The following is a 22,912-nucleotide window of genomic DNA, read 5'->3' on the forward strand; positions in this document are numbered from 1 at the left end:
TTCCAATATTTTATCTAGTAGGTAGATAGGTATATTCTATGTCGACTTCTAAGGTTATTAATTAAGTCAGGCTAAGATACAAGGGTCAAGTAGACGTAACAGTTTCATCAATCTAAATTGTTGCTTATTTATCTTGGACTGACTCTGAATAATAATACGGATTTTTTTATTCACATTAGTCTCTTCACATTTTTAAAAGTCAAGTAAAAGAACATTATTTATCTATTCCATAATACATGTCAATGATTGCGAACAGGTTTTGCCCTTATGTCGCATTTTGTTGTGGGCTTCATGCACCTGTGGTTGACACAGTGAGGAATAACTATTGATAAGGGTTATCCTATCAGTGTGTCAATCACAGCTGCTTGACTTTTTAGTATGTGTGTTGTGTCTGTGTATTTTTATATTTTATTGTAAATTATGAGTTGTGTTAGGTACTTGAAATAAATGAATTTTAATTTTAATTTAATACAATATTTATTGATGGTCCTGTTTCATATTCCTTTATCGCTATTGGCCGCATTGTAGTAGTAGTAGTAGTAAAACACTTTATTGTACCAGAAAATAATACAACACACAGGAAAAAGAGCTTATTACAAGTACAAAGGCGAACTTATCCCATTGTTTTTGATCTATGTACATTCGTAGCTGTGCTGTTATAGTATTTATATAATTATGTATGGTATATTTAGGTTTATTTTATTTCCTATATGTACGTTTATTAGTATTAAGATTATTTGACTTTTTCTATCACTCAGTACATCACCTACTTAAACCTATTATGTTAATTAGTATTTTTAAGTTAGTTTTACATGTACCGAGATCTTTTGAATAATAGTTTTTTGCTTGTCCCCTACTCAAATCACTTGTTTTTTTTTGTCTTGTCTCCACTACAAAGAGGTTGTCTGGAAGAGATCGCTCTTTAGCGATAAGACCGTCTGTTGTCTACCATAGCACATCTTGGACACTGGCGATCAAATATATGAAAGAGGCGCGTTCCTAGCACACATTCTAAGCTCGTGTAGGTGAACGCGTACTATGCTTGTATGAGTGAAATATGACAGGTCAGGCGGTAACTGCGAGGTAACCGAGAGGGGGTGGGCGGCGCTTTCAGCGGGGAGCGGAAGTGGCCTTACTGTACGATAGTACTCTTTATTATACTGTGACCATAGTGTTACATAATAAATTATAAACACGTACGTTATTCAATCATAACAATATATTTTCAATTAAGTGACAAGCAAAATATGTCAACATTGTCAACAACGGTAACTAGGTAATAAGTATGAGAGAAGGTTTGATAGTTAGTTTATGACACAAAGAATATTGTATTGTATTTACCTAATATTATTCTTGAACATGATTGTAGTAGCTTAAATGAAATAAATACATACAAATGGACGAAGTAAATACAAATTAATAAATATTGTACCTAGGACTTACACAGATTGAGTGAGTCCCACGGTAAGCTCAAGAAGGCTTGTGTTGTTGACTCAGTCAACGATATATGTAATATACGAATACTTGTAGCTATACATAGAAAACATCCATGACTCAGGAACAGGATCTGTGGTAATCCCAAAAAATAATGCCCTTACCGGGATTTGAACCCAGACCCCGTAGCCGAATGGCATTTCTGTGACGCGAAACGCCACCGAAACGCCGCAGATATGGGTTCAAATTGTAGCGTAGGCAATGGGCTAGCCTGTCACGTTTTTTCCACACCAACCATTAATCTACACAAAATTGACAACCACGAACGCTGTAAAGAGTTCGAAACGTCGGGATGTATTTTAAATTCATTATACGCGATTTAATCCGTTTCCATAGTTTTATTTTATGAGTAACTATCGCGGTAACCGAAGACAATATTAGATTTGATTTAGTTTGATGTTTTATAGTCAGTATTTTGTTGTGTCAAGGCACGAAGGTTAAAAAAAACTTTGCCACCGAGTGAAACACAAAAATTTTCACCTCACCAACACGAACAAAATACTGAATATAAAACATGAAAGTAATTCAAATCCATCAATTTATTCAATATTTATGATTCAAAATCATCATTTATAGGTAAAATCTACCTGCCCGCTTAAGACATCAAGTTAAAATTTGTATTAAATTACTTTGCACTCTTGTGGATAAAATGCAATTTTGCTATTCGTTTTTTTTTGCCATTTTTTTTATTTTGATTTTTTTTAGGGAATTTTAGGTCAATTGTACTCAGAATCACGAGTGCTTTCAATCTCACTGGGAGACAAAAAGTGTCCCAGAATTTCCATATATTTTTGTTACTTTCCCCTTTTGTTACCCCACACAACATGAACGGAAAATGGTAACAAAATAAAAAAAATCTTATGGGACAATTTTTTTAACTACTATAGGATTGAAAGAGCTAGTGATTCTGAGTAGAAATAGCATAATTTTTCAGATTTCATAAAAGTGACGAAAAAAATGCTCATCTGCAAAATGATGCGCAGGACAGTGAAGTGGAGTGCTCAGTGGATCATCTCGTCAACCCAGTTAATGACCAAAGTGTTGGCGTAGCAATTTCCTTTGGGCCGGATGTTTACCTCCACAGGAAACGTAGCCTAGACCTGTATGTGACTTTAAATATGACTTGCCTACACGTTTGCCGTCTATGTCATAACAGTACAAAATACATAGATAAACACAGGCCTGTATTCCCAAAAGGGATAGGCAGCGCACATGAAACTGCTCAAGTTTCAAAATTGTGCCATTATGTAGTGACGGGTAACAGGTTGATATCCTATCGCCCACAGTCCACACTACAATTAAACACAATCCTAAAGTGGACTCAGAGACACCCACAGGAGGGTGGTAAAATTCTTAAGCCGTCTCCACACAGGAATCATTCCTGTCCAACGGGTTAAGAATTTGACCACCCTCTGAAGTGGACTCAGAAACACCCACAGGAGGGTGGTAAAATTCTTAACCCGTCTCCACACAGGAATCATTCCTGTCCAACGGGTTAAGAATTTGACCACCCTCTAAAGTGGACTCAAAGACACCCACAGGAGGGTGGTAAAATTCTTAACCCGTCTCCACACAGGAATCATTCCTGTCCAACGAGTTAAGAATTTGACCACCCTCTGAGAAATCTAGAGATCACCTAACTAATTAATATCCTTACATCAAAGTCGTGTAATACATAGTTATTTGTTAAATACAAGGGGGCAAAGTTGTATTTTAACGCCGAGTGTGGAATTAACACATAGTCATGAGAAGTAAAATACATTTGCACCCGAGTGTAACACAAAACTTTTCCCCTCACTATAGCGAGGAAACTACAACGCAAAAAATGCGTTTATCACTGCTTCCAGTAGTTCCACAGGTGGTAAATCATGTTTATTACTAGATTCACCTACTTGTATCAATTTTAAAGCAGTTAATTTGACTTTATTCAAGGTCAAATTACTTTACCCACTAGTGGATAAAATGCGTTTTTACCCGCTGGTATTAAAGGACAAAACACGTGTTTCCGAGCTAGTGAGGGGAAAAAGTGGTTTTCCACTGGCCGGGCGAGGCCAGACAAGGCGAGGCGAGAATTGAAATCAAGATGACTCTTTACCACTAAAAATTGGCATTGGAAAACCACCTTAAGATTCCATTATTGGAAGTACCAGACTCACTATTTATATGTAGGGAACTAAGAATTGGGCCCTACACGTGTCTCTTTCGAGTACCTACTCGAAGGGTACACATCCATATTTATAAGCGCGGGGGAGGATCAGAAGTGGATGCTAAAATATAGCCCTCAAAGGTCTAATTGTAGGGTGCATCTAAAGGCTACTTTTATGTTAAACTAGCGATCCGACCCGGTTTCGTGCTAATATTATACCTACATATAAACCTTTCTCTTTAATCAATAATCAAGCTATTTAAAAAATGCCACATCACAATCCGTGACGTATTTTTAAAGATTATAGATTATTATTAGATTATTATGGGACCTATGCTGAAATCGCGAAAAAAACATTGGCTGTTGCATAGAAATCTACACGACAGTCGAAATGTATGAAAGCTATCGCCGCCGTCGAATTACAATATCATTATTTTTGCAATTTCAGCATTAGTACTTCCCATAGTAAATCTTGTTCATTATTGAACCACAAATTTTAAAATGTAGATTTCGAAGCTTGGCCCTACAAGAAATCTGATAACTTTCTGACAGACGAGCCTTATATGGTCACGTCTTGGCAGTCATCATCATTCCCTTGCCCTTTTACCATTATTTGGGGTCGGCGAAGCATCTCCCTCCGTCATTTCCATACTAATACTTTTCAATCTCATATCATTTTTCACACATTCCATCCATCTTTTCTTAGGCCTTCCATAACCATTGTATCCATCCACGTTCATATTTACCACTCGTTTCATAACACCGAGTGGTCTCGTATCAATTGGCAGTATTTTATGTACATAAATAGTTTTGATAGGATATATATTTTTAGGCAGACGGGGTAAAAGAGGGTCACTGATGTTTTTCGCCACACAACACAGTTCGTTCACACCGTACGTCTTAGTTTAGAAAAGCCTTAGCTCATTTATAAAACTTAACTATAGATTAAGGATATTTGTACTGCTTACGCTTCGTCCTTAGCCATTTGGGGCTAAATAGCACATTAAAATAGAGAAAGTTAGCTGAATTTAATACCAAGTGAACTAATAGATAGAGACGTAAATCTTATACTTTTAAACGAGCAATTCTTGTATATTTATTTATTTATTTATTTATTTATTTATATATATATATTTATTTACACTGACGATCTCGGAAACCGCTCTAACGATTTCGCAGAAATTTGTTATGTGGGGGTTTTTGGGGGTGAAAAATCGGTGTAACTTATCCTTAGGTCCCGGAAAACGTGAATTTTCGAGTTTTCATGCGTTTTTCTTCGCGCGCCATCTCGTGTGCAGTAGTTGTACTGTTAAGACAGAATTCTTTCGGTCGATGTAAGTACTATTTATTGCAAACACTAGATGGCGACACAGGTCAAGGCTAAAACGAATAGAAAATACACTATTTGAGTTTTTGTGGCGAAATGCGCGCCATCTCGTGTGGAGTAGTTGTGTTGTTAAGGCTGAGAATTCTTTCGCTCGATGTAGGTACTATTCATTTTTGAACTAGATGGCGACACATGTCAAGGATACGAAACAGAACCGAGCGAAGCTCGGTTGCCCAGATATTAAGTTTTAATGGGACAAGTCAAAAGAGCTGTTACAGATGTAGTGCGAAAAGGGTTTCCTTCGTATTTTTCCGGAAACGTTCGTATTTGTCACGCTAGTTTAGTCAATGAGTACGGTCACGGACTTTAATTGTTGATCCACTTCTAGCCCATTTTATACTGGACACGTCATAGCTTTAACCATGACATGAAAAAAATATTATGACCTCTCAATGACTCAACAATTAAAGTGAGTGTATATCTTGTATTGAGACTGACTGAAAAGAAAATATCCACCTACACTGAGAGAAATTTGCATAAATCCGCAACAAGTCGAACTTGTTAAATTCAAACAAGTTCGACTTGTTGCGGGTTTATCCGTTTGAAACAAAAGTATATTAGTAAACGGAATAAATCACAATGTTGATGATAGAAGTCGAATTTGTTCGAACAACAAGGTCAAACTTGTTAAAAGATATTAGACTGAATAACATTTAAACATTTAAACATTTATTTCAAATAATTTACACGGCATCACAGCTTAATAAGCCAAACATATGTTTAAAACAATATGAGTCATGTTGCTTTTTATAAAATCGACTTGTTGATTCAAATAAAATATTGATTCAAATAAAATGAAACTTGTAAAATGTACTAGTTACATTTAACAAAACCTAACTTGTTGTTTGAACCAAAGAGCACGTAGGTGCTATTTTAACCAAAAAACTTGTTGAACGAACATGAAAATTGGTTGTTTCTTCTCTCAATGTAGGAGCCTTGTGGACCTAAAGAAACTCGAGTCAGCTGACTGCTTACCTGTGAGAATATGACGAAGGTGCCAGTCATGCCTCGTATGCTGTCCTCACTGATCTCCTTCACGTAGAGAGGGCACACGACGAAGCCACCGCCGGAGCCGAAGCCGATCAGCGCACGCGCAGCCACCAGCGCGCCTGGCTGCGCGCAAGACAGCTTCACGGCCCAGCCCAGCTGTCACAAAAACACGGTTATCGTCATAAACATAAACTCAAAGCTTAAATTATATTATACTAATCAGAAACCCGTACCCGTGTGGTCATGGGTTAAAGATTTCACTACCCCGTTTCATCCCATGGGTGTTGTAAAAGTCGACTACATGTGGGATATAAGTTGAATAGTTTCGTAGGGGAGAGGCTGGCAAACTGCAATGTCAAAATTTCATTTTCTTTCAACCCCTTAATTGCCAGAATGGCACTGAAATTTGAATGGCTTCATGTGCTCTGTCTACTCCGTTTGAGAGTACAGAAGTGGACTTGTACATCAATCCAGCCTGTGTCTGTCATACAGAAATAGATGCCATACACCAAATAAACAGCGATCAAGTCCACGGGTAGCCGAGCCGGGAATCGAACCAGGGTATTACGCTTACAAGGAAAATGTCATTACATTTATGTAGACTAAACTACCCGATTGCTCACGACCCTCGAGAGGTACAGTCAGCGTCAAATACCTTGCGACGGCCAAAACGCCAAATATACCGGAACAGATCTTTATTATTATGCTAACAAAGGTGGCCGAGCCGGGAATCGAACCAGAAGGTATACAGCTTACGCGGAAGATGTCATTACCTCTAAACAGACTAAACCACCCGACTACTGACCTTCTAGAGATACCTACATGAAATAGGGAACTTGACCATTCTTTAAATAACATATTTTATACCATGCACGAAATAAAGCATCAGATAATTATAAGAAAAACATGGACAGAAGTTTTTTTTTAAATACAGTTTCTATTTCATAAGTCAGGTAGAAATATATAAACTGAATTGACCGTCACGTCACTCAATTCGATTTCATATTAATTCCATATTAGCAAGGTCGTCAAATTCGTTTAGACAGTTCTTAAAAAGAAGCTGATTTGACTAGGAGGCAAAGTAGCCTATCTATTGCTCAAATTAGGCCACTTTTTGCTGGGTTGAAAACTTGCTCAGTGACGGGTTAAGAGAGCCCACACCATAATTGAACCCATATCCAACAGTCGACTTTTCAATTTCTACTCTTTTTGGTCAAATTGTACAAGTGGCAACATCGTAGTGTCGTCCCGTTTTCTCACACATATTGATTTGAAAGGGATGACACTGCAATTTTGCCACTGTTGGTCAGACTGTAAGACACACGGAAAAGGGGTGGTGACATGAATCCTCTTTGTCGAGGATGCCTGTCGGCCGAAGAAACGGTCGCCCACGTCATACTGGAATGTGAGGGAGTGAACACACAACGGGCTCAAATCCTCAAAACGACGAGGTCACTCCGAGAAGCCCGCGGAGACACCAGGAGGATCCTGCGCTTCAGGGCGGAGTTAGGCTGGCTAGAACCCTATCTGGCAAATACAGCACGCACAATGGCCCCTATCTTTAAGGCTAAGTGCGGAAAACGGAACCCATAATCATAACCATAACCATAAGGGGTGGTGACCTTAATCGATCCCCACACGGAAGACTCAAAGATACTCACAGCAATCGGCACAGAAGCACACAACAGCGCCCTCTTCCGTCCAAACTTATCCACCGCCACCCCGAACACGAATACCGCGATAGGCGCGAAGATGAACATAATGCTGGCCATCCACGACACGTGGTCGTCCGTCAGGGGCTCTCCGGCGGGGGAGTCGGGGCCGGTGAGCAGGGCCCGGTGCGGGGAGATCCAACCCATGGCTGTGCCGTAGGCCAGGATCGGCATGCATACTGGAACAAAGAGATTCACGTCTGTATTTATTTTATTTTATTAATATTTTTTTTTCGTAAGGTACATAAGAGAGACAGTAATTGAAATTAACAAAAAAAGATACATGTTAGAAAAAGCTTAAGAACTAGATTACAGTCCAAAATCAAATAAATTATTATTTCTTCGGAGTAGTGCGCCATCAACAACCATTATACCTCTTTCACAGGCTAACTTTCTCTACGCGACCAACGAGAGAAGCTACCCGACTAGTTTGTCCGAGACACGGCAGCTCAGCAGCATTTCGTGGCAGTTTTCGATATTCTGCTACGAAGTGCTGGAATAATATACCACCCCCTATACGCAACTCCAATGGTCTTAGCTCATTTAAGCGTAAACTAAAAAAAAAATCTTTTAACCCTGCAGCTGTCGTGATCTCTACTAAGTGTGAGCCGTGTGAGTGTTACGGATCGTGGTGTTCGTTAGTTCGGCAATTTTGATACCTCGAATGGTGAATTTTTTTTATAGCACTGGCCACACTTGTTTACAATAATTCCGGCTAATTCAAAATAGGAATATACTTAAGGGTTAAATAGAGCTGCGCTTCTTCTTTGTTATCGCGAGTACATCTCTAAGTATTTCTCTAACATAAACAAAATCGGTTGATAAGTCCAGTAATAAGGTCAAAATGCGAATCTATTACGACTTACTAACTAGTACACGCATTAATTACTGAATGGTGGCTGTTTTCACTGATAAGATACCTAGGTATATCATGCAAATAATTAAGGGTCGATTTTAGAATTACCAGTATTCGATTTCGTTACTCGAAAATCAGTGAAAACACTGAAAACTAAAATGAAAGTAAAAATGAAATTGAAATTGAGAGTCTGTACTGTATACCACTAGATAGATAGATAGAATACTCTTTATTGGCACACCTCAGCAAAAGCACTACCTAGTTGAATTGATCACTTTTTAAATTCCTTCAGTAGAATTGACGACTGGTCTGGCCTATAGTCGGTAGTGACCCTGCCTACTACGCCGCGGTCCCGGATTCGAATCCCGGTAAGGACATTTATTAGTGTGATGTTTGCACAGATATTTGTTCCTGAGTCATGAATGTTTTCTAAGTATTTGTATATTATATATATCGTTGTCTGAGTACCCACAACACAAGCCTTGAGCTTACCGTGGGGCTCATTCGGTCTGTGTTAGAATGTCCTATAATATTTATTTATTTAATTTAAATGTAAAGCTCGGCATTAAATAATCTACAATAAATAACTGTTTTTATATTAAAGGAAAAAATGGAAAAATCTACGCTTCCGGCGGGACTTGAACCCGCATCATTTACAATCCGTGCAAGGCTCTTAACCAATTGAGCTACGGAAGCCGCGCCGGACATCGCAAATCTTTCCATACCTTTCCTTATGTACACACGTCTTGGGGTGACGTCTATTTTATATATTAAATTACGTAGTGATAATACTAGGACATAAATGAGTTTTCGGTATCTAGTAACTTATTCTAAAACAAAGTTAGGGCTGACACACTGCATATGCACAGAGAACTATAAACAAAAAATGTCTCATTGGCACCGTTCCTAGAAGGCTGGCAGCATTGCCAGTACCTTATATGAGTTGTCATTGTTGTCAACTTAGTTAGTTTATCAGGCCCCGTAGCCGAATGGCATTTCTGCGACGCGAAACGAAAACGAAACGCCGCGAAAAGTATTCTGGCTCTGTCGCGCCAATACGCAAGAGCGATAGGATAGATATCTACCAGCGTTTCGTTTCGTAAGCGTTTGTGCATTCGGCTACACACGCAGTTTTTATTTATACCTAGTTAAGTCAGTATTTTATGGTATCGTGTAGGTCGCCGCCATGTATGCTCAGACCCTGTTCTACATAGATATGTGGCAGTTATAATCAAGGAAAGTTATATAAAATATAAGATAAGATATACAAGGTGCTCGCGAGGAACCCATATAACTTTAACGGCATATTCTTGGTCACATTTTAAGACTAAAATGTCATATAAACTTTTCTAGATTTCGTCTAGTTTCAGAGTTATTGCCAATTAAAAAAAAACATTTCGGTATTGTTACTCAGTAGAAAAGGTCTTCTTATAACGGCGCTGATGCGCAATTGTGGAGCATAGTCTCACAGTAGTCATTGATAGATGTCAAAATGTGACAAGAAAAACTTCAAAAAAATTTGGTTTTTAGAAAAAAAAATTAAGGAACTCATTTTAATTGCCAACTTTATGCATAAAAATTCCTTTTTATGTGAAAATACGTCCAATAAAGTTGGAAAAAAAAACAAAAAAGAAATATTTTTTTGCGAAAAATTTTAAAATTCATATAACATTTTTTTTCTTTTGGCCTCAGAAACGCGTGGTTCAAGTTATGCGGGTTCCTCGCGAGCACCTTGTACCTATATAAGAGACAAAAAGTAGCCTATGTCACTCTCCATCCCTTCACTATCTCCACTTCAAAAACGACGTCAATTCGTCACTCCGTTTTGCCGTCAAAGACGGACAAACAATCAGACACACTTTCCCCATTAAGTATAATATGAAAGTATGGATCGACTAAAATTTATAGCAAAACAGAATAGGGATTTACCTTTGTAACTAAATACCGTTACGTTTATAGAATTGACACGTGACCAGAGAGGGCTGGGTCATATCTGGCACAGCGGATCAGTATTGCCATACAACGTGGCAATGCTGCCACCCTTCTGGGCACGTTGCCAGTGGACGGCGATTTGGGGCAAATCGCCGTCCACTGGCAACATACTACAAACTTTGTACTTACGTAACTACAAACTAAAACTAAAAAAGTTTTAGTGTGTCTTAAGTTTAGATTTTAGTTTTAGTTTGTAGTTTTATTTAAGGAGCTATTTTATTGTTTTTATTATTATGTATTACTGTTATATGAATAAAAAATACTTTATTACGAATGTTTTACAGCTAAGTAGTTTCATCTATGTACTTCGCAAGTAGAACCATGGATTGTTGACAATTAGCACAGATACCAGCTCAGGCGGTCTTTGTCTCATTGGAATAGGGTCCAATTTGTTATGGGCTGTGTTAATTGTTTCTCCACACGATTCTGCCAGTGACGGATTAATGATGGGGAAAAAGTAGCTAAGGGCCCCGCGTATTTGGCGCTCACGCATTTCTAAATCCTACCCCCCTTATTCATTAACGTGCACTAAAGTTATCAAGGCGATAAAGTTCGTTTGTTAATTTGAAGGGCCTTGATATTTCATAAGCTCTTTTTCCTGTGTGTTGTATTATTTTCTGGTACAATAAAGTGTTTTACTACTACTACTATTTTTTATTTTATTGTAGACTGATCAGCGATTGACTCTAGTCACACCTGATGGAATGTGAAGACAGAGTCTAAGATGGAGCTCGCCGATTCAGTAATAGCCTATTCAAGAGACCGAGGTCGTATTTATCTGGGAACACAGATGGTGGGAGCGCATTCCATTCCTTTGCAGTCCACATCACAAAGGATGAGGCAAATCGTTTTGTGCGGACAAATGGAATACTGACCGCATACGGGTGCATTCGTTCTCCCCGCCTAGACGTCCGAAGATGGAAAGGAGAAGGAGGGATTAGGTCGTGGAGTTCTTGAGTGCACTCCCCAGAATGTATCCGATAGAATATTGATAGCACTCGACGGCGATGTTCTAGGGGATATATTTTTCTACAAGCCCCATTGACTCAATCCGGCCCTGACTTCTCCTCATTATCCAATACAATGGTGACGCTGAGAAACATGAGATAATGGAGAATCTATACACAATTATATGTTCGCATATTCATGTCTCTGGCCTACTGATTAAGGTTGGCAGGTGATGTGTCATTAGGACTAAGTCGAGTTCAGTTACACGCTTGTACGAATATTATATCTGAATTACGTTTCTAATAATAGCATCATATCCAATTTGGCAAAATAAATGATTGTGTTCTGTATTCTGTAGTGTTTGACTTAGGAAATCAATATTTATACTTAGATTTCAGGTATTCAAATAGGCTACTTCTCAGTTCAGTTCAGTTTTTAAAATTAAATGGCTTCAGTCCATTGGGACTATTTCGCCAGTGTCAAGGTGATATGAGCTAATATTAGTAATTTTTGTACAGTAAGTACGACATTGTACGGTGACTTAGCACTTGTAAATTGATAGCTAGATTTTACAAGAGCACGTGGACTACCGGCCGTTTACGACAAAAAAGAGGCTAAACGCGTTTCGAGAACAATTCTTCATCAGCTTCTCACTACACCATTAGTTTACTGCATAATACGCTATCAATATTACACTTTAAACAACATTAATGAGTAAAAGAAAAATAAATTATTCACGACACGAAACCGCTAAGATGGCGTCCCAACCAGAAGTCCAGGCTACTTCTAGTTAAATCAGCTTCTTATTAAGAACTGTCAAAACGATTTTGAACGCCTTCGAATTGAGTGACATCACGGTCAACTGATTTACTTTTTATATTTCTATTTCATTTATAAAATATAAATTGAAGTTTAAAATAACTTCTGTCCATGTTTTTCTTATACTTATCTGATGCTTTATTTCGTGCATGGTATGAAATATTTTATTTTAAGTACAATCAAGTTGCCTATTGTATGATGTCTGCGTATGTTTTATTTAAACTGTGTGTCATTTTTTTTCAATTTTGGACTTTTAAAATGGCCATGTTCTTGTGGAATATAATATAATTATGTAATTGAACCTAACTTCACGTCGAATCATGGATACGACTGAATTCATAGTATCTCACAATACCAACTCTTGATACTTCAAAAGCGAAAAGCATAGTTGCATTTTATCCCCAAGAGTGCAAAGTAATTTCAAAGATTCCACTTTCTAACCACTAGCTGAGCTCGTGCTTGAATTATCTCTCGCTTACGCGGTACTTAATGAACCACTTTACCCTCTTGTGGAATAAATAACTAAATTATGGATGGACGTTCTGGATGCGGACTAAAAACAAACATAGAATACCATATTGAAATGCATACCTTCCAGAAATTATTATAGATAGTCATATATATTATGTGAACTTCATCTAATAATACTTACATAGGTAACGTCAAACTAAGAATATGCACATGGAGTGGGGACTTCTGTTTGATCAGAACTCCAGAGAACGTCATTTGATATTTGGTAGGTCGCTTTTCGGAGAAGGAAATCATCCTGAGTAAACCGAACTACTACAACGGGTACTAAATTATCCCAATAGGGAATAGTTTTTAAGGATTAGAATATACCGAAAGAATAACTTATAGGATGTTAAGTCTGTATGTAACTATGCCTGTACGGGTAAAATCTTGCAATAATTTCACCTACTTTCCGTATTATGAAGAAGCAGAAAGTTTGCACACATAGGTACGTTTGCACACACATGCTGCCTATATGTCCATGAGCAGCAGTGATCGCTTGGCATCAGGCGACCTGTCTGCTCGTTTGCCTCCTATCCCATTAAAAAAACCTACTTATGTACTCATGAAATAAAACTACGGACACGGATTAATCGCGTATAATGAATTTACAATTTTACATTATACGCGATTTAAACCGTTTCCATAGTTTTATTTCATGAGTAGGTAACTATCCATGTTATGTCGAGTATACTCCGAAGACAGCGCATGTCGACATAACATGGAAAGATAGGGTCACCAACGAAAGTGTGCTGGACATCGCTCAGCTGCCTAGTATTACCGCGCTCCTAAAGCAGAGACGCTTGCGGTGGCTGGGCCATGTGCAGCGTATGGACAGTACTCGTTTGCCCAGACGGACTATGCTGTGCCAAATCGCATCAGGCAAGCGCAATGTAGGACGCCCACTCCTCCGCTTTAAGGACTGTGTAAAGCGCGATATGGTAGCTTTTAACATTGATTTTAACTCTAGCAGCAAACCGCGTCGAGTGGAGGGCCAGCCTTTTAAGAGGTCGTGAAACCCATGACAGGTCCTGGTTTCAAAACTTAGCCCGAAAACGGGCAATAAGGCATAACGAGGATCGCGCTCGTGTAGAGATAGAGACTAATTCTAGTTTTATTTGTGACAGATGTGGTAGGTTATGCCGATCACGAATCGGGTTATATAGCCACAAGCGCCGCTGTCCCTAGATCTGAGACGCTGCTTAAATCATCTGTAAAGATGTACAAGGCCTGATGATGAGGTAACTATCGCGGTAACCGAAGACAATTTATTAATCTATCTACTTATGTACTTTTCAGTATGACATAGTACTGATTTGATGATGGATGATTGTTGATGGATGATGGATGATTGATGATGGACGATGGATGGACGTTGTTTTATGACAGGAACTCTGTCATAAAACAACGGATTTTTTTAAAAGATTAGGTATTAGGTGGGCCATTTTTTTTTAAAGCTCTCCACCCCTTTTTTTGCATTTGGAAATTTTTGTGTGGTTTCCACTAAGAGCTCTTTCAATTCTAATGGGAGAAAAAAAGTATCCCAAGGTTTTTTCCCATTCCGTTACCATTTTTTCATACATTTTGTATGGCGGTAACGGAATGGACGGTTTGAAAAATGTATGGAAATCTTGGGACATTTTTTTTCTCCTATCAGGATCGAAAGAGCTCGCGATTCTGAGTATGAATCGCGTAGAAAATACCCCTGTTACAAAAAAGTGGGGAGGACAACTTTGAAAAAAATGGCCCAGGTACTTGTCTGTGGAAAAAATACAGTGAGCGGTAAATACTTAAACCAAATAATATATGTGATAAAAACTGATTAATAAAATATGCAGTTGGTTATGAAGGTAAGAACCTAATCCGTCAATATAAAATTGTAATTGAAACTAGATTTATTCGTAGCTCTTTGGTTCGTCTGCGAGCAATACACCGTGCCAAGATATTCGCACGTGGCTCATATCCGTGTGCCATGACATTGTCCTATGATAAGTTATGATGTATCTACAATACAGTATTATGACACTGTATCACGAAACGTTGTATGGTTTAAGAGATATAATAAACTAGCTTTTGCCCGCGTTAGAAAGAGACAAAAAGTAGCCTATGACACTCTCCATCCCTTCAACTATCTCCATTTAAAACATCATGTCAATTTGTCGCTCTGTTTCGCCGTGAAAGATGGACAAACAACAACACACACACTTTTCCATTTATGTTATTAGTATGGATTGTGTGTTATATGTATTTGTTTTGTACAACAGTTTTATGTACGAAAATAGGTACTTCTATCATAACCAAATAATCCTTGAGAAACAAAATTATCAGTAAATATGATTGTACACAACCGAATATTATTACTTTTTTATGAGCATTGTGTTGCGTGTACTTATAGGTAGCAAAGAGGATCGAGTATTACAGAGAGTTACTGTCGAAGTAAACTGTGTAATCACAGTGCATAGACTGCCATCTCTTGACACAGGCTTTAAACTTTTGAACCTCAGTTTTGACAATTTGGCCCATATTCTTAGCTTGATATCGTCACTACTGTGAAAAAAAACTTGTATCTTCTTCTGTCAATGAAAAGAAAATTGTAGTAAGTATACTAAGTATGTATGGAATGCATAATATAGACTTACTGCGTTTTAACTTTGAGGAAAAGCATGAGATGAGCAGTTCCCGTCAACTTTGTACATAGCCACGTCAGCAAATTTTAATTGATCCTATTTTGTTACCAACATTTAGTAATATAAGTCGACTTTCGTAAGATATATACAGGATAATTGTTATAATTAAGAAAATATAGATACTAGAGAACCTTTATGACGAAAAAAACTTACTAAAATCTCAATTGTTCAAAAAAAATCTTGATAACAAAATAGGAATAATAAAAACAAATTTAACTTTTTCCTTAATTTTTGTACAAACTTTTCGAGAACTGCTGAGATACGAGATTTTTTCAAAGTAGTGACGATATGTGTTAAAATCTTAAAATCAACCATCTAGGCCACGGTGCCTTTTTCTGTATGGTACTGAGGTAGGTTTTTTGCTTAGACTTTATCTGTCTCTATGGAGTTATATATGTCTTTGGACTTTATGAAGTTGATGTTGTCCGCGCGAACCCGCCATTAAAACATATATTATACTAGCTTTTGCCCGCGGCTTCGCTCGCGTTAGAAAGAGACAAAAAGTAGCCTATGTCACTCTCCATCCCTTCAACTATGTCCACTTAGAAAATCACGTCAATTCGTCGCTTCGTTTTGCCGTGAAAGACGGACAAACAAACAGACACACACACTTTCCCATTTATAATATTAAGTATGGATGTCCGGTCCGGTGGTAATCGCTCTATGTGGTCGGTTTGCGTGACACTACAACCGACCTCTAAGAGAAAAGGTAGGTAGCATCTTTACTGCTTTGTACTAGCAGCAACAGAAACATAATTTATAATTATAAGTACCTACAGTCAACCAATCTGAATCCTAGGCCACTGTAGAACCCTTTCACAGTAAAAGTCAGAGTGACTGCTATGGCAAATAAATCACGGTGTCAATACGACAAGGGGACCGATTTTTGAATCTCGAATTCATGAATTCGTCGTTCGAAAGTGGTCATTACGTCGTTTTCCACAGACTTCCGAACGGCGAATTCATGCGTTCAAGATTCAAAAATCGGTCCCTAGGTTCTAGAGTGGCCTAGGATTCTAATTGGTTGACTGTACATTGACAGGCTATTGCAATGTCTTGTATGGGAACCCTGCATTTTCTGATTAAGCATTGAAACTTGACACAGTTGTTTCTTGGGTGGCCTTGAGTAGATTAAGATCTGGAGGCATCGAGAGCCCTTCATATAGGAGGGAGGACAGGGGAAGGCTGGCGCCGCCGCGCTTTCTTTGAAGCCATATTTCTCTAAAACTATACAAAATAGGGCATGCGATAGTAAAAGTAAAAGTTGCAGAACATACATACATACATACAATCACGCCTGTATCCCATAAAGGGGTAGGCAGAACACATGAAACTACTAAAGCTTCAGTGCCACTCTTGGCAAATAAGGGGTTGAAAGAAAACGAAACTGTGACATTGCAGTGACAGGTTGCCAGCCTCTCGCCTACGCCACAATTTAACCCATATCCCATAGTCGCCTTCTACGACACCCACGGGAAGAAAGGGGGTGGTGAAATTCTTAACCCGTCACCACACAGGCAACATCCTCAAAATTTCCGTAAATTGCATTGAGGTATAATGGACGCCGCGAACAAAAAGTTTGCGCCACGAACATAAGTCCATGGACTTATGTTGCCTCAGTCTCTGCGCATGGCGTGAGGAGGTTGTTTCTACCTGCATACAAATAAAATGAAAAAATGCCTTCCTGCGCAATAAGATGTTGTTTATGCCATACGAGAAAATCGAATAAAAGTGTCACATTTCATCGGTTAGTAGACAAGCCATTTTGATCTAACTTCATTTAAGTAATGCTGGAACCTGATTCCGCCGCCGATCCGTGCTTTGAAGTCAATTCATAGTTTTAAATTTAAATGTCGAGCATATTTTCTAAACGGCCAAATCTTTTAAGATGCGGTAAAAAATTTAAAACCTGCTGTGCCTCACTGGGGGATTAATAATAATTAAAAAGTCTTACCTTCTGTGCTATGTATGTATGTATGTACTATGTATCCATTTGTCGCGTGTTTGTTTCGTGTTACTGTCTTTTCCATCATTAATTGTATTGTCAGTCATTGTTTCATATCGTGGACACTCTGTCAATTTACTTGTATAGTATCGTACCTAACTGTTCCCTGATGTTTGTGCTGTCACTCGTTCTAGTTTTAGTTTAGTTCTTAGCTTAGTTTATTAAGTCAGGGTCCCACTGAAAATCAGCGCCTCGGCTTGCCGTGGCAACATGCTGAGTGGGATCCCATTTAGCATCTAATTTAAGTTGTATGTACCTCTACCTTGTATTTGTCCAATTTGATGTTAAATAAAGTATATTCTATTCTATAATTATTTTAATGAAGTGACGCGCTCCAACCCTTTATAGGGCACCGGTCTCAAAAAAGACCACCCTGTATGACTATCTTTTTGTATTTTTTTCTTGTAGAGAATTTTTAGTACTACAGGATGGCGATGAGGTTTGTTTTTTTGAGTCTTGCCCGTTAAAGGGTTAAACGCGAAAAATATTGTTATAGTATAACAATTGTGATTATACTCGTATTCTGTTTTCAATATACTTATAAAAGAGAAATGTTTATTTCAAGTTATAGTTATAAACATTACACAGTTCTAATATGAGTTTTAATCGACATATTCATAAAATAATTATGATTTTATTCAACGGCAATTGAAGTTTATGAAAAGAATTCTATAATGTATTTTTATTTCACTCAGTAGAACCACAGAATATGTATATAATAGTACAAGTACAGAAGGCTCACTCCTTTGATGTTCACAAAACGCCGCCATTCTAAATTCTTACCTACAGTAACAAACGGACCGCACGCGTGCAGACGACATTGAATTCTATTGCGCCGCGCAAAGGTCGTCGCCACTGAATGGGCCGCGAACTCGCGGCCGCCGGCATGTACTTGTAGCGCGGCGAAAGGATCGCGGAGTGAGCCGCCCCTGGTAGAACTTAAAAATAACAAACAATGTATGACGGTGCTAAAAGTAAACTACTTAGTATTTTACAAAACAGTATAAAACAAAGCTCTACACTAAAAGTGTCGCGTCTAGATGGTCATTGGTCAAGTTGTATTCTATGATACTGTACCTCCCCAGCTCCCCACGAAATAAATCCCCAGAAATTTTATTTTTAGAAAAGGGTACTAAAAGGGTATTACAAATTGACTTGTAAAAACCTTAAGCCTATAAAAGCCGATTATAAAAGGTAGATGGCGGATTGTAGCCCTAAGGGTAAACTAACAACTTCCTATGGAACCATATTAACTAGCAATCGCATCGAAATTCACAAATGTTAATAGTATGAGTCAATAGACTTTGTAACTTGTGAAAAGGGATTCGCTAATTTAAGTGTCTTCAAGTCTCGTAGTTTTTAATAATTTCTAATACTTATAGTTTTTTTATAATGAATGGATCATTTTTAACCCCCGACGCGAAAACAACGGGGTGTTATAAGTTTAAGGTGTCTGTCTGTATGTTTGTCTGTCTGTCTGTCTGTGGCATCGTAGCCCCCGAACGGATGAACAGATTTAGATCTCGTTTTTTTTTGTTTGAAAGCTGAATTAGTCGGGAGTGTTCTTAGCTATGTTTCATGAAAATCGATCCACTATCTCGGGGGTTTATTTCAAAATTTCAATTTTGTTGTTAGGTTATTAACCATTTAGCTCAGCAAAAAATTCAATATGTGTCAAGTACGAGTAAGTAAGTTATACCAATTCAATAGGGAACTAATTTTTTTTTATATGTGGTATAAAATGTTATATACCATGTACGAAATGAAGCATCAGATAATTATAAGAAAAATATGAACAGTAGCTATTTCTAAATCCAATTTCCATTTCATAAATACCTAAATAAATAAATAAATATTATAGGACAGTCTTACACAGATTGACTGAGCCCCACGGTAAGCTCAAGAAGGCTTGTGTTGTGGGTACTCAGACAACGATATATATAATATACAAATACTTATATACATATAAAACATCCATGACTCAGGAACAAATATCTGTGCTCATCACACAAATAAATGCCCTTACCGGGATTCGAACCCGGGACCGTGGCGTAGCAGGCAGGGTCACTACCGACTGCGCCAGACCGTCGTCAAACCTAAGTCGGATAGAAATAAATAAAGTAACGTGAACGTGACGTCACTCAACTCGAATTCATATATTAAGCTAGCTGATTTGATTAGAAGGAAAGTAGTAGTATTTAATCTGCGTAGCACAGTAGCCACACATTGAACACGAACGATGGGACTTTTCCGCACTTGTATCGTAATTTGACGACCGGTCTGGCCTAGCGCGTAGTGACCCTGCTGCTACGCCGCGCTCCCGGGTTCGAATCCCGGTAAGAGCATTTATTTGTGTGATATGCACAGATGTTCCTGAGTCATGGTTGTTTTCTATGTATTTGTATATTATATCGTTGTCTGAGTACCTGCAACACAAGCCATCTTGAGATTACCGTGGGACTCAGTCAATCTGTGTAAGAATGTCCTATAATTATTTATTTAATTAAGAGGGCTTTCGTGTTAAAAATAGTGAAATCGCAACCGAGCGCTCGATTATACCGTGTGTGGTATCAAATTAAAGGGCTTTGCGAGTAGTTTATAAATATATATCACATTATAGGACTTTTTCTACTTGGTCTAACAAAATATGAGAAAATGTCCAAAAGTGGTAATAATTGTACCGGTGAAGGCTCGTTTTCAAAAAATTGGCAAAACTCAATAATAGCAATTTATAATCACTAAGGCATAACAGCAATTTAAGTAAACGCTGCAGATTAATTTAGTACAAAACTTACTTCGATGTGATGTAGATTTTCAAAGAAATTGTCACTTAATTTTAAGTAATTTCTGAAAAAAATTGAATTCGCCTTAGGCTAGTGTACTCTTTTTCAAAAACTTAAAATAAAAATCTAGTCTGAAATGATTGTGGTACAGGATATACGAATTATAAATTTACCCGTTTTAATATTCAAAATTGTCCAAATTTTACAAATAAGATCGACTGATTCAGCTCTATACGTGCGTTTTTCTAAACGTGCATTAGAGAAAAATTCATAATTAATTTAGTGAGTTAGTTTTCAAAAATCCAGTCTTATAAAAATCAAGATAATAAGATGTTCTAACTGGAACTTGAATTAAATAAATCTATTGGATAACGGAAAGTGTAGTATTTCACCGACTAAAACTATCAATTTCACATTCTTTTGACGTTTTTTTTTAAAGCAGCCTTAATTATTTATTCTGGTTCATACATGAAAGAAACTTAACAATTATACTCATAAAAATAGCTTAATATAAGGAAGTAATAAAGCTAAATTACACTTGGATAGCTTTTAATCTATTTTATTATTATTTAAAAACTGTACTATATGTTACTTAATAACTGTTAGTTATGACTAGCAAAATACATATTGGGGAACAATCTCAAAATTTCAATTTAAATTACTGGAAATTTTAATGAGAATATTCTCATTCTCATGCAAGTTGCTCTTGAGAACATTTTCTTTAAGATTAGGATTTATTACGAAATGTTCACAACTGTTGCCGATCGCTTCATTTGATGTTTTCAATTCAATTCAATGCTTTATTGCAATTCATGTGTACATATAATGATCTTAGGCTAAGTATAACATAGTCTCAACATGAACCCTGAGAGCATAGCAACGTAATTATATATATTTTATTTTTATTTTTGTTTAAGCCTTTTAATTCTTTAATAATAATATACATTAAGATTAATTTAACATTATGTGACATTAAACATTTCATTTTATAATATAGGTAATTTTTTCTGGCAAAATTCCTTTTTTTTATATATATACACTAACTTAAATAAAAACAAAAAAAAATACATTTCATTACAAAGTTTTAGTTACACACTGGCGGTTATTAGGTATCAATCAACTCATCAAAGCCATGTAATATCATAATTATCCTTTATAGAGAATGGAAATCAATAAAACGGGGTGTCTAGAACGAATTTCTGTGACAATGGTCAAATCTTGTGATGTTGTTTACTGTTGTTTATTAAATTGCTGTTTACGCAGGGGCGGCTCACTCCGCGATTCTATCGCCGCGCTACAAGTACACGCTGGCGGCCGCGAGTTCGCGGCCTAATCAGGGGTGGCGCGCGTTCTCATAGAACACACGTTTGCACTTTCTATTGTTACTTTACGTCGCGAGTTTTTTTAAAGTTTTATATGCGATGTCCACGTATGAATGGCTAATAATGCTTAGTTAAATAGACATCATGAATAAAATAGGTCAATCTTACACAGATTTACTATTGATTAAGTCCCACGGAAAAGTTCAATAAGGCTTGTGATGTTGGGACTTACACAAAAATATATAAATACTGTATATATACCCAGAAAGTACCCAAGCCTGGAATATAATAGTATAACATTTTATCTGAGTATTAATTCATTTTAATCCATAGGCAACCCTATCGTCCGACGCTGCGCACGTGCGGCTCGTTTCTTTGTTAGAATTTTGTAGGCATTTAAAAAGCGGCATTTCGTGAACATCAAAGCAGTGGGCCTTCTGTACTTGTACTATTATATATTCTGTGGTTTACGTCAAAATTCGCGGTGATTAGACATGAATTAGTAATTTTTGTTATATAAGTAATCGAGTTCAATAATAAAGTTTTGTTTTCAATATATTACTTTATTTATATATGTTTGATAAATTTATCTCTTTATCTTGTGTTTGAATTTGGAGAGCAAGGCAAAACTTAATACGTGGTTCTGTTAGTTATGAAAATAGACTTAATTAATTTTTTTTAATTTTTATTATAAAAGCATGTCCGTCCGTTTTTTGTCGTTTCAAAAAAACTAAAGAAATAATAATTATTAACTTACCAACTATAGACATCAACACTTGATTATGTTTGCTGCCATTCTTCTCCATCACTTGAGAACCCAATTTGTACACTTTATTCACCATTTTTAATTATTTAAAAAAAATTTTTTTTAAAACTTTTTTGAAAACTAAACAGCCATTTTAAATGGATATAAAATACTATTTTAAATTGATAAAAAAAAATTCTTCGAATATGTGTGTGAAAAATCGATCTATCAAAATCTGCGTAATAGATCGCGCGTATTGTAAGCGCGCGCGCAACGCACTGAGCCTGCGGTCAGTTCGCGCATGCGTTTATTTATGATCGCTGCGCGAGAGGTTAATTGGATGGTGATAAGCAATAATGTGTCAACCCACAAAAACTAAAAAAATGAGATTTTAATGCCATGTTATAGCTGGATTTTTAAACTTCTATTTGCAAAAATGACCTTTTCATTTTGAAAATTTTCACTATCCCAAAAGTAAAAAAATAGGTTAACACAAATCCTTTATCGTGTGTTGCC

The 22,912-nt window shown here is 37.2% G+C and overlaps 1 protein-coding gene across 1 annotated transcript in view; it reads right to left on the bottom strand.

Moving 5' to 3' along the window:
* LOC125242095 (facilitated trehalose transporter Tret1-like) overlaps nt 1-22,662 on the bottom strand; it is a 93,621-nt gene extending 70,959 nt beyond the window's left edge. Inside the window, exons 1-3 of the mRNA XM_048150803.1 lie at nt 22,409-22,662; nt 7,679-7,908; nt 6,003-6,173 (exon numbers count right to left, since the gene is read on the bottom strand). Of these exons, the coding sequence (XP_048006760.1) occupies nt 6,003-6,173; nt 7,679-7,908; nt 22,409-22,493 (486 nt within the window). The 5' untranslated portion in view covers nt 22,494-22,662. The remainder of the gene's footprint in view (nt 1-6,002; nt 6,174-7,678; nt 7,909-22,408) is intronic.
* Between the last annotated feature and the right edge of the window lie 250 nt (nt 22,663-22,912).

This window comes from Leguminivora glycinivorella, unplaced genomic scaffold (genome assembly GCF_023078275.1).
Source record: "Leguminivora glycinivorella isolate SPB_JAAS2020 unplaced genomic scaffold, LegGlyc_1.1 Scaffold6, whole genome shotgun sequence".
In the NCBI taxonomy this organism is placed as follows: domain Eukaryota; kingdom Metazoa; phylum Arthropoda; class Insecta; order Lepidoptera; family Tortricidae; genus Leguminivora; species Leguminivora glycinivorella.